Source organism: Polypterus senegalus, chromosome 11, assembly GCF_016835505.1.
Source record: "Polypterus senegalus isolate Bchr_013 chromosome 11, ASM1683550v1, whole genome shotgun sequence".
Taxonomy (NCBI): Eukaryota; Metazoa; Chordata; class Cladistia; order Polypteriformes; family Polypteridae; genus Polypterus; species Polypterus senegalus.
The window spans coordinates 89,439,822-89,453,833 of NC_053164.1; the positions used below are offsets into that span (position 1 = coordinate 89,439,822).

At 34.8% G+C, this 14,012-nt stretch overlaps 1 protein-coding gene across 1 annotated transcript in view; it reads right to left on the bottom strand.

Annotated features, from left to right (window-relative positions):
- The window catches only part of tacc1 (transforming, acidic coiled-coil containing protein 1), a 112,163-nt gene extending 98,898 nt beyond the window's left edge, over positions 1–13,265 (bottom strand). Inside the window, exon 1 of the mRNA XM_039769228.1 lies at positions 13,021–13,265. Within this exon, the coding sequence (XP_039625162.1) occupies positions 13,021–13,088 (68 nt within the window). The 5' untranslated portion in view covers positions 13,089–13,265. The remainder of the gene's footprint in view (positions 1–13,020) is intronic.
- Positions 13,266–14,012: the final 747 nt, after the last annotated feature.

The following is a 14,012-nucleotide window of genomic DNA, read 5'->3' on the forward strand; positions in this document are numbered from 1 at the left end:
GCTGACTGATTAAAAAATGTATTATTTACATAATGTCAATAAAATGACAGAAAAAAGGGATAAGACATAAAAAATGTATTACATTTATCTTATAAAACAACACAAACATAAATTCAGAGACTGAATTTGTAAACCCCCCCAAACACATATAGTACTCAAATAACACACAAAAAAAACATTTCAAGCACTCAATCCACAAAGTCCAAGCAGTGCTGAAACATCTGATAACTGTTGTACTTTATCTGTTTTGTTTTTCCCAGATTCTCCAAAACACACTATCACAGATGAACAAAGATTTATTTCATCTCACCCAAGTTTCTCCATCACGACTGCCCCATCCCAGAGCGTGTCAGCCACCTCCAAAATTGGGAATGGATTCATATTCTTAAGTGAGGAAATCTTCTCTCTGGCTGTGGAATAACTATATTTGCTGTATGGTGGAAGATGTGCTGAATCTCTTTTCTCCTGCTTTTTGCGGCCTTTTTCAACTGTCCATTAGCGTCCTCTTTCCATGGTAACCACTAATTAAGAAGTTACAGCAACAGACCACACCCTACAAAGGTCCACCTGTCTGTCCCAATGTTCCTGTTTTATTCCTCAACTACCACTTATTATAGGTGCTTAGGAGCAACAGGGATTCCACTGAGGACAACACAGGGATGAAAGATAAACCAGTTAATAGATTATGTGGCAGTGCTACAAAATTGCCAGGGGGCTTTTATGCATTCCGGCCACCAATATACCATCTGAGAAACAGTTTAGCGCCACTGGGCACATTGTCTTTCTTCATAGGTTGCAAATTACACCAGACAAAGTAAACAATAAAGGAAAATCACGAAATACAAGAGAGGCAAGAAGCACTTTTTTCTTCATTAAAAAATTTAAATCACTGCTGTTCACTTGATGTGTTTACATTTATGATCTTTATAAATGTTGCATATCTGAGTGATTTATACAGGTGTTTTGATATTGCTAAAAAATGTTCATTTTGCATGTTTACTTGTGGTTGTTGCAAACTAGGCATAAATGCTGTTTATGTACAGTAAGTTATTTGTAGTTTATTTATGTCTATTTATAGCATTTGACATAAAAAACGTATTAATTAATTTAAAGCATCTGAGTAACGTATTGTGGTGAAATGATTTCGATTTGTACTTCTGTTAACAATACCAAGATGACACAGAAAACCTGTCTTGTCCCTAGTTTGAAGGTGTCATCAGATATCACATTTGTTTCCATTTCATGGAGTTTTGCTTCCATCAAATATAAAGCAGAGCTGGCTTGGTCCGTATAGATTTTAACATCTGATTTTTGATAACAGACTCTCAAAATCTTTGCTCTTTCTTTTACTGATTTAAAAAGTGTAAATTTTAATCTTGTTTTGCCTCCAGCACACGAGTCTAAAGTCTTGTCAATTAAGCAATGGAAAGGCCAAGAGAAACCATTGTTTTGTCTATTGTACTGCTTCAGTTGGCATTAATCCAGTCCAGGGGAGAAGTTTAATCATTCATCCCTTGCTGTTTGTAATCATGTAATCTGACATCTTAAAAGCAGCAAGATCCAGCAACTGCAGTCGTTAAATCTGACATGCTACCTGATTCAAACAAAGTAATATAGCACACCTCTGGCCCTATTTAGTACAAGAATGTAGTATTACCTATCCCCAGATGGACATCAATTAAATAAAAAATCGTTTGGCTGGAAGGTAGGAGTTGGTAGTATAGTAAAATATTATGGTATAATTAAAATTTCTGACAATTTTAGTAGATATGGTTATAATGTATCTGTATACCATTGCTTTTCAGACTGAATTATATTTTTTAACCAATAAAATATGTACTAATGATTAATTGTCCACTAATGATTAATTGTCCAAACAAGTGTGCCTCTTTTACCCAGTGAAATATTTGTTAACGCTCTGATACTCAAATAGATTCAATAGCAGGTATTCATCATTCTTGAACCGATAAAAGTACAGCTTCTTTCTCACTTACTCATGTCACTGCCAAGCAAAAATAACACAAAACACAAACTCTTCCTGTTCTACCTTCCTGTTTGCACTGACTTACCAATTAAACATAAACCTCACTGGAGATAAAATTCTTAAAGGGGTAGGCTCATTTATTACACCCGTTCCATAAACAAAGACAATACCTTTAAGAAACTAACATAAAATCACGGTTCACCGACAAAATCGCGATAGACATAAGAGCGCTGACAAAACCGCGACGGACTAATGAGCGCCGACAAACCCGCTAACTGGTTTTCGACAAATGCACGCCGACAAAATCGCCACGATAAAATAACGAGAGAGGCCAAGACTCTGGGACGCGTACGTGAGCATTATGTACAAATTATGTGCTAGGTTATAATTGTATTCAAAGATGCAAATTGCACTGAGTTTCGTTCCTCCGGAAGATGTTGGGTCCGCTTTCGATGAACTGAGCGAGAGTAGACCCGACAATCTCCATAATGTTTATGATTACTGGGAGGACAATTATGTTGGTCGATTGAGATGCAATTGACGAGCCAACCCGTTGTTTCCTATCACCATGTGGAACATGCGAGAACGTGTTGCTGATGGCATGCCACGAACAAATAACTCAGTCGAGGGTTGGCATAACGCGTCGTATACAAAGCGGAATTACCAGCAGTCAGGCATCCAGCAAGTCTAAATACGCTCAACTATCAAGACGTCTTGCTGCAATTCTTTCTACATATGCAGGGCGTGATCTTAAGGACTATCTGCGTGCCGTGTTTCATAATAATGACTTCTAATATAAATATTATATATGCTTTAAACTAGTAATTCATATTTAATGAAACTTTCGCGATTTTGACGCCACGTTTTAATGGCCGCTATTTTTTCGCCGCTCATATGTCTATCGCGCAAATGTCGGGTCACTTAAAAGGACAATATAAATCGTGTTTTCTTTTGTATGCATAGATTTCTGAAATATGTAACTGTGTCTCTCCAACTGGAATGTCTATCAAACTGTCAAATAAAAACAACTTGTGTAAGCTCACAAAACTGTGTTAATTTTCACAGTATGCTGTAGTTGAGTCATTAAATGCTATTGTTTATTAGCATGCCAGAAATCCAGTAATCTATGGCTGAGGAGAAAACAATCAGGTTTATTCTAAGTTAGCTGTAAATTTCTGATTACTGCCTGTGACCTCCCGATACCTTAAGACCTCCTTATCAATTCCTTATTAAAGTACATATTTTGCACGCAGATTGCTAATAATATGTCCTCCTTTAATTACATTGTGTCTTTGAATCCTTAAGCATCATGGTGTTCTGCTATAAAATGGACTTCTGTTCAGTGTATGTATTTGTAACTCCTCTAAAATATCTAAATAAAATCTAAATAAAAAACAAGTGAGTTAAATGAAACTTAAGAACAGCCCCCTTTCCACCCAATGCAAGATTTCTAATCACCATCACCCTAATAAATTTAATTTACATGTAAAAGGTGGAAGATGAGCAGTAATTGGTCTTTACTCAATTTATTTGCTTTCAATAACTAAAATGAGAAAAAGGATGCTAGTTAGGAAGGATACTGGATAAAGAAGCTAATTTAAATATACTGTTCCTTGTCAGAAAGCTTGAGAAAACATTATCACTTTACCTTAAACAAGCAAAACCCATGAGTAAAAGCCAAGACACACATGGAGCACATTCATGATACGTATACCACAAAATAGGTAAACACCTAACCAGACATATAGTAATTAGCCAATATATTACTCATAATGAAAACCTGGTCATTCTAACAGCTGATCATTGCTTGGAAAACAACAGTTACAGTTACATTTATACAGTCAGCATTATAAAAAGATGTCAATATGGCCTATGTAGTAGGATACTAAGCTACACAGCAGAAAACTACCAGTTTAGTCTTTACCTCCACATCAATATGTTACTCCAGGCAAGTAATTAAACTTACTTGCACCTATCTGTATACAAAAAAATGTACACAATCAATGTTGTACTCTTTGATCTTGTATGTCATAAAGGCCAAATAATTAATTGCTAAAATATCAGAAATAACATGCACATAATTAGCTAACTAATGAAGTGAATATTCACATTTTGCATACAATACAATTAATTTTACCCCACTGTAGAATTTCTGTGGGAAACACTTCAGAACCTTTTTCCATAATATTTTCAATGATAAAACCTACATTGTTCTAAAATGAACTTTGTTTTTTTTAAAACAACTGTATATGACATTTTAGATTCTGTAAAAATGTAATTATTTCCTATGATCAGATAATTTACTAAATATATCAAAATTAGAAAAAAAAACCCAATTTCATCCTTTTATCAGAAGCTTGTTCTATTAGATAATGCATGATAAAGTAGCATAGAGATTAGCCCTATTGTGTCAGTTTGTATATAAGGTTTGCATATTATATCTGGGTGAGTTTTTCCATTGAACACTAATTTTCATCCAAGTGTTGTGTTAGGTTATTTGGCAATTGCATACTAACTTCTTATAAATATGGATATGTGCACAGTTGTCACAGTAATGGACTGGTGCAATTTACAGTTTATTTCCTGGTTTGCACATGATACTAATGTGAGGTCTCTTAATGAATTAGATGTGTTCACTAATGGATTACTAGTCTATAAAAATATTAACAGATTAAATTGCAGTTTTAGTAGTTTACAAGATAATTTTTAAACATATTCACATGGGATTATTTTCTTCACCAATTCATTACTCTTAAGATTGAGGACAAATCTAACTTTATTATACAAATAGAAACTACGCTTTGTAACAGGAGCACAAAATAAGAATGATTAATAAACTGCTACAAGTTTGATGTCTTGAAATTAAGGAAGCCTTTGTGGCTTTTGAGATATCTTAATTTATCCTAGAATGTGCCTGGAGACCATGGAGAATTTGATAAGATCTCAGAGGTGATTTTGAGATTTTTTCTACACTTAACATAATAACCATGTTTCTTTCTTAATATAAAAACACTAACAAAATAAAGACTACATATTTTGCAAACTAACAAAACAACTCAACATCAACATTCTAAATATAAAGCAGAAGTGGCAAATCCTAGTGCTACCTTGATACACATGTCTATTTTAGGCTTAGCGCATACTGCACATCCACACTTTTAATTCTGTAGCATCTGGCTACAGGACAGTGCCAGTGTGTATTAGCTTTACAAACTGGAATGAATGAGACTTAACTGTATCATTTAGCAGTTTTCAAAATGAAATAAGGGGAAGTTTGCTTGTTTTGAAAAAGTCTCATATAACAAGCTTCTGATAAAAAGATGAAGTACTTTTTTTCTATTTTTACTGTATTTAATAAATCAGACGATCATAACAAATAATTACATATTTACAAAATCTAAAATATTTGTGGCACTTAAAGAAAATAGCAAACTATAGATTGGTGACAATTCAATTTAATTAAAAGTGTTTTAAACTATATTAATGCTTGAGTTGGATCTCATTAGTAATCCAAAAAATAAGTGTATTCATTTTTGATAAAAGGAGAAACCTTTGTGCTTCTGAAAGATGTTTCATCCTTACATTTATGTTTCCAATTCTGTGTTTATGAATAAATTTACTTCTCTACAGAGTTAGGTTTGTACGGATCATACCAGGAAATAGATCCAAGAATGAAAAAACTGGCCTAATCAGTTCACAAACAGGTAATTAGAGTCTTTTAAGGACAATGTAGTAATTGAAATCTTGTTGTAAGTAAGTTGTAAGTAAGTGAAAGGTCTGGTGCACAAGTGACACACATTTACCAGAAGAAACACATGTATGAGATGTTGCAACAGACCTAAAGTCTATACAAGACTGTTGCTAATAAGTTCTCTTGAATACAGGCAGCAACCAGATTACAGTAAATAATGTGCTAGAGAATCTTATTCCTAGGCAACAAACAACAAAATAGATGCCTCAAAATACAATTAATACGTTGTATTGTAAGTTGTGCTTGAAAGTTTGTGAACCCTTTAGAATTTTCAATATTTCTACATAAATATGACCTAAAACATCATCAGATTTTCACTCAAGTCCTAAAAGTAGATAAAGAGAAACCAGTTAAGCAAACGAGACAAAAATATTATACTCTGTCATTTATTTATTAAGGAAGATGATTGAATATTACATATTTGTGAGTGGCAAAAGTATGTGAACCTTTGCTTTCAGTATCTGGTTTGACCTCCCTTTGCAGCAATAACTGCAACTAAACATTTCCGGTAACTTTTGATCATTCCCGCACACCTGCTTGGAGGAATTTTAGCCCATTCCTCCATACAGAACAGCTTCAACTCTGGGATGTTGGTGGGTTTCCTCACATTAACTGCTCACCTTCCACAGCATTTCGATTGGATTAAGGTCAGGACTTTGAGTTGGCCATTCCAAAACATTAACTTTATTCTTCTTTAACCATTCTTTGGTAGAATGACTTGTGTGCTTAGGGTCGTTGTCTTGCTGCATGACCCACCTTCTCTTGAGATTCAGTTCATGGACAGATGTCCTAACATTTTCCTTTAGAATTCTCTGATATAATTCAGAATTTATTGTGCCATCAATGAAGGCAAGCTGTCCTGGCCCAGATGCAGCAAAACAGGCACAAACCATGATACTACCACCACCATGTTTCACAGATGGGATAATGTTCTTATGCTGGAATGCAGTGTTTTTCCTTTCTCCAAACATAACGCTTTTCATTTGAACCAAAAAGTTCTATTTTGGTCTCATCCGTCCACAAAACATTCTTCCAATAAATAGCCTTCTGGTTTGTCCACGTGATCTTTAGCAAACTGCAGACGAGCAGCAATGTTTTTTTTTGGAGAGGAGTGGCTTTCTCCTTGCAACCTTGCCATGCACAACATTGTTGTTTAGTGTTTTCCTGATGGTGGACTCATGAACATGAAGATTAGCCAATGTGAGAGAGGCCTTCAGTTGCTTAGAAGTTACCCTGGGGTCCTTTGTGACCTCGCCGACTATTACATGCCTTCCTCTTGGAGTGATCTTTGTTGGTCGACCACTCCTGGGAATGGTAACAATGGTCTTGAATTTCCTCCATTTGTACACAATCTGTTTGACTGTGGATTGGTGGAGTTCAAACTCTTTAGACATGGCTTTGTAACCTTTTCCAGTCTGATGAGCATCAACAACTCTTTTTCTGAGGTCCTCAGAAATCTCCTTTGTTCGTGCCATGATACACTTCCACAAACATGTGCTGTGAAGAGCAGACTTTGATAGATCCCTGTTCTTTAAATAACAATGCCCACTGACACCTTATTGTGATCCCATTTACTGAAAACACCTGACTCTAATTTCACCTTCAAAATAACTGCTAATTCTAGAGGTTCACAAATATGTAATATTCGATCATTTTCCTCAATAAATAAATGACCAAGTATAATATTTTTGTCTCATTTGTTTAACTGGTTTCTCCTTATCTACTTTTAGGACTTAAATGAAAATCTGATGATGTTTTAGGTCATATTTATGCAGAAATATAGAACATTCTAAAGGGTTCAAAAACTGTCAAGCACAACTGTATTCCTGGTGACCAGGAAAAGACAGTCATCTTCAACAGAGAAACATTAAAAAAATTATGATATGTAGATGAAAAACTGTAGAACCTGCAAAGTCTACAAAATATGGAGCTGAATAATATTTCAATCATTCTGTGCCATTCTGATGATGGAGGTACGCCCACAGAAGGATTACATGGACCTTTGTTTCTTAACTGCAAACACTGAAATAGTGAAGATATTACTTAATATGTTTAATCTGTTTAAAGTTTAAAATTTGGACATGTAAGGCTTAGTTTTAAATCAAAAGATTTGATTTGAAGTTGAAGTTTTGAACTGTACTTTTAACTTACCTGTTTGTACAGTTATTTATTTATTTACTGTGTGTTTTTCTTTACAAAAAGATAACAAGAAGGCATAACTCAGCATTCATGGGATAGGCATATTGTTGCCTACAGGCAAAAAATATACACCAGACAGTAACCTAGTTAGATAGGTGTTCTTTTTTATCAAAAATGACATGAGCCTGTTGCAAGTTCACTTCTAAAAACACTAACTAGGAAATGGCAAAAAACAGAGATTGTGTGTTTTGGAACTTCTATTCTTACTTATGCTCCTGCAATTAATCTTGGCCATTTGTTAACCTTTTTTTTTGATAATGCGTTAAAATTTGATAAACACAATAACTCCATTGTTAAAGCCTACTCCTATCAGCTCAGGTATTAGCTAAGGTCAAGCCCTGCCTTTCTGTACATGATTTTAGAACACTAATTCATGTGTCTTGGCTTGACTATTGCAACTCATTATAATACACTGGAGTTAAACAGCCATCCCTTGATTATCAACAGCTAGTCCAGAACACTGCTGCCAGGATTCTTACAAAATTCTTACTCAAAAACAGAATCACATCACCTCTTAGCACCTCTTGACTACCTTCCTGTTTGCTACAGGATTGAGTTTAAAATTTTACTGTTTGCTTTTAAATCCCTGAATGGGTTAGGCCCCTTTTATCTTACTGACCTCTTACACCCTTACTCTCCTTCATGACCATTGAGGTCCTCTGACCAGAAGTTATTGGTTGAGCTAATTTCTAGACATAAGCTTAGAGGGGATTGTGCTTTTGCAGTAGCTGCCTAATACTAACTTTTTATATAAGGTCAGCACCAACTTTTAAATCCCGTCTGAAAGCGTATCGTTTTTGCCTTAACATTTTGAACCTGCATGTGAGTATGTATTTATTTTTGTTGTATTTATTTACCGTATTGGTGTATTTATGAAAAAGCTGTACAGACCTTTGGTCGACTTCTGATGTTTCAAATGTGCTCTATAAATAAAATGAATTTAATATTTTTCCATGTCAAGTCATATCATCTTAAAACTGCTGCAGCTGCAAGAGTCCAGATTGCACACTTTACACAGTATTTCTGCCTATGATTCTGTTTGTGGTATCACATGTTTAGTTTATCCATCCATCATTTTATCCCCTTTTTCCAAACCTGCTTTTCCAATAGTATATACAAGAGTATAATGTGAGTTATAGAATAATACAGTTAACCTTGATTCCAAGAAAAGGACTACAGACTTGAAACTAAAATGGCAGTCAATGAAGATAATAGTCTAGTTATACAGATTATGAATATAATGATGAAAATTTTGCCAAAAGCTACATGACAAAGAACTTAATGCTTAAGGGTCATGATGAATAGGGAATGGAACTGTAACAGACTTCCCAGCCCAAATCAAAAATAGCTGAACAGAACAAATGCAGACCAACAGAAATGTGTTTTATTAAATACATTTACAGGCTGCTTTTATGTATGGCCTCTCTTGCTTGTGTATCTAACTGTACTTTCAGCAAGGCTGGACTCAGTGTAGCACCCAAAAGATGAGTAAAAAACTTGCTGAAACTTACCAATCAGGAAATATTACAATGCTATTTCTAAGATTCTGAAACTCCACTACGCTAAAGTAAGACCCATTATCTCCAAATGGATAATATTTTGAACAGTTGTGATCTTTCCAGTAAAGGCTGGCTAAATAAAAATTACCCCAGGGGCACAACAACCACTCATTCAGAGCCATCAGACTCAAGAAGTCACAAAGAATCCCAGAAGAACATCATAAACTGCACATGGCCTAAGCTATGGTCAGTGTTCAACAAAAAAAAGACTAAGTAAAAAATGGAATTCATGGTAAAGTAGCATGGTGGAACCCACCCCCAAAGCTATGTGAGTGCTTGTCTTATTTTTACAAAAAACACTTGGATGATACTCAGTCCTTTTGGAATAATGTTGCATGGATAGATGTGTCAAAAGTAGAGCTCTTTCAATAATACTGGTCCCACTATGTCTCACATAAACCTAAAGCTTCATTTTTCAGTAAGAAAGTCAAACTTATCATAAAACATGGGGGTCTAGCTTGAGGATGTGGAGATGCATTGCTGCAGCAAGACCTGGAAGACTTGCCATTTTTGAAGGAACTATGAATTCTGCACTTTACCAGAATATTCTGAAGGAGAAAATGCAGCATATGCATATGCTGGGTTTTCTGAGTATTAATAACATTTTGCAAAATACACACATTTTGTATGTTTTGAGCATACTCTTGGATAATAAACATGTTGATTATGTGACATGTGTTACATATCCTGCATCCAAGAAAGCTCTGACACTTTCTTAGTGTGCCAATACTATACATTCCAGTATTTCAGTCTCAAGCTGGTTTGCTGTTTGCTGGTTGTCTGACCAGAACTTCAATTTTTCTTCTATGCTTTTGTTATAAAAGGAGCCAGTTCATGAATGCTTGCTGTATTTAGACGTTCATATTGTTCACATAAAATGAGGCCTATGTGGAAGGGTTCCGCAGCCTGTTTTAGAACCTAGTTCAGTTGTGCAATTTTGAGTATTAGTATCAATATGTATTTTTACAAAGAACCAACACTGAAGTTTTCTGTAAAGTGCATTGTGGTTGTAGGGAGCAGGTAGGGCATAGATGTTAAAGGCGTTTTAAAGCAGTTTTGTCTCCAAATTAGCTAAACATTTAAACATTTTATTCACACCCCTAGGGAAAACCTCTATGGTATGTTGCTGAATAACTGCGGAGGCCTGTGGCTTTGCCATTCTAAGTCTGTTTACATCTTAAAAGTTCTTTATGCAGGTTATTAACTATATAAAAACTGGTAACTTAGACTCCAAATTTTCCTTTTAACGGCATAATTGAGGACCTTGAGGTCCAGGCTAAAAACATGAACCTGCTTTTGGTTAAGACTGATAGATGGTAAGATTTCAAATTATTATTTTGACCACCCATAAAATATTTGTCTTTGAAACAACCAGAAAAATCAGTAAAAATCAGAACAGAAAAGTGAGCAAAAAAATAAAAAGAAAAAATTAGTTTGCCTTATCTTTCGAATGCCAGTTAAATTAGTTTTTCAGATATGGCAGAAAACCAGAGCACCCACAAGAAACCATATGCAGAGAAGGTACAAACTCTACACATACATTGCCAGGTACAGGAGTCAAACCCAGGACCATTGTACTTTGAGGCAGCAGTGGTACCACCATGACAACAAAAGAACAATCTATTCACTATATAATATCCAACTAAGAATTCCCAAAAAACCTTTAACAACTGATTTTAAAGATATGAATAAATTTCTCAGTATCAACATTCTTAGTTTTTATATATAGATCAAGAACTATATATAAACAAATTTAAGATAATAAAATTAAACAGTAACTTATTAATCTATTTACCTAGTCCACTTACTTTGGTTCAGGCTAAGATGGTGTCAGCCACTATTTCCAAAACCACTTTTTGTAAGGTTAATCCTTAAACAAAGGAGTTACAAATCAACCTAAACTGAATATATTTAGGAAATGAAAATGAAAGCCAGAGTGTCCACAGAAAAAAACTAAGACATGAGGAGGATATTCTAGTGCCACACAGATTTGTGACTACAGTAGTCTCCTGCAGTTGTAAGAATGCAGCACTAAGCACTGGGTTATGAGGCCAAACACACATACATACACCTACATGTACAGACATTTGTTTGTCAAATTGGTCTTTCTGCTGTTGAATTTAACAGCTTGGGGGTAGGTTAGCCAAGGTAAGTAACAATGAGTTACATGTATCTCTAGATTTACTCTTTACATAAATTTATCTCTAGATACATTAAACTGACAGATAACATAAATAAGGTTAAAAGCAGAAAACAATTCTGCTCTTTACTAAGTCACGTGACCAGTTATAACAGGATCAAAGTCCACTGTAGAACAACTGATATTTGTTCCATATACCTTCTTTAATAAGACAGGTATAAATAGATAATCCTTTATATAATATTTAATATGTGTACTGTATGTTTTTTTTAACTGTTATTGGTTATTTCACTTAACAAGTGCAACGTTTACTGATCATCTATCTGATTTCCAAATAGCAAAAATAATGGCATGTGAATAAACGACTTATTTCAGTATATCAACACTTCTGCAAGCTGTTTGCTATCTAATCAATACTGGTGTAATACAAAATAGATACTAAGCTAAAAATGACCAGAGAGCCAGCAGTTTCGTAATGCTGCAACATATATACAATGCCTGACAGGTTATTTGTTGCTGGAAGACAGAATTTTATTTCAAAAATGCATCAAAAGTGCTTTTTGAAGGTAATAGAAACAAGGCACTAGTAAATAAATGTACATTAAATAAAATGATTATGGATTTTATTAAAGGAAAGCAGTCCATTTTTGCTGCTGAATTGTTGCATATACAGAACTAACATTAACAATAACAATGAAGATTTGAAGACAGACAGGGAAATTAACATGCAGAGGTTCACAATGCCATACTGCCCTTTCCAAACTGAAGAAAAAACAGCAAAAGTGCCGCTTAATATAAATGACAGAAGAATCTATTACGCCTGTATTTTTTACTTTTGAAATTAAGGGCAGAAAAAAAATAATAAATTATTAAAAGCAACATGAAGTGGGCCAAAGTATTTATAATTATTCATGGAATCTAGTGCTAAATTTAGACCTGTATGAATTTAAGTGGGTTAAAAAGAATGACTGCAATTCTCAAACTAAAATCCAAATGATTGTTTACATAAAGGGACGTGTCCACTGGAGTTTGAGAAAGTCTATGGAGTGATGGTTATACTGTAAGTTGTGCCCGCACACACACACACACACACACACACACACCCTCCATTAAAATAAACACTCACAACTGAGAGGTAATGAACTAGCACAATATAAACATAGGTGTGCTAGCTCATACAAAGTATTTTTTAACTGTGTGGCAAAACTACAATTTGCTTTTAAGGCATATATAGAATGTGCTTTTATAAATCTGTTTAAAATTACTTTCAATTTTCTACAAAAAACTGAAAATATTAATACTTTATACAGTACATGGTTGCCAAGCTAAGAAACATAAATGAATCCAGCAGATTATTCAAAATAAATAAAAAATGCTGACCACTTACATGCTGTTCTTCTTCACCTTGGAAACTGCCACATTGTGTTTCTTATTCTGAGACAGTGAGCCTCCCATGATTTAGCAACTTTGTTTCCTTTCCTATGTCTATGTTAGTTCTTCTGCTGGTTTGCAGGGGAGCTGAACTGTCTCATCTCAGAGCCCTCTGGCAGCCGGCAGTGCTGCTGCAGTATACAGCTGCATTGTCTGACCACAGGACAGAGTACTGCTAAACGCTTGCCAACTTGAAAGCCAATCAAAGGCCTGTGATGTGCACACACCTAGGGAGTGCACATGACTGCTCTCTCCTGTGATAAGTGTCACACACTAGGGCCACTTAAAAGAAATGATGAAACTATGGTGCAGCCTGTCATGAAGGGGGGGTGTGGTGAGGTGGGGAATTTCCACACCCTTTTCACGCTTGCCTGTCACTTTACATTCAAGCACTTTTCCTAATTATCCATATGGTGGCATTTAAATACATGTCATTTCAATAGACAACTGCCTAATCTTTACATTAATTGCAATTTTTCTCTTTTCAATTTTATATGTCTATTCTTGGTAAACAAAAAATGGTTTGATCTGGTTAGGTTCCTGTGTGAAAAGAACTAACATAAGAATGAACATCTAAAATTAGAAACTTTTGCTTTCATTAAATATTTATAATTAAGCTTGAATAAAAAGGCATTGATTCTCATGATGGATGGAAAATAAATTATGTTGCTCATTTTGAATTTTTAGCGGAGAAAACCAACCCCTTAATAAATTAAACACAGCCATGAAACAAACAGAAATACATGGTGTGCAATCAGTATATGCTGCCCTTTTTAATAGCACCGTAATTTAGTATAGACTTAAATATAATACATTCTTTATATGAAGATAGCCAACTTCAATACAGGTTCAATCAAAATATGAAATGAACCTGCGTTTTCAAGAACACCCTATAAAGTATATTTAAGCAGCTTACGAAACAAAAGCTGGGTCAAGTACAGAATGCTT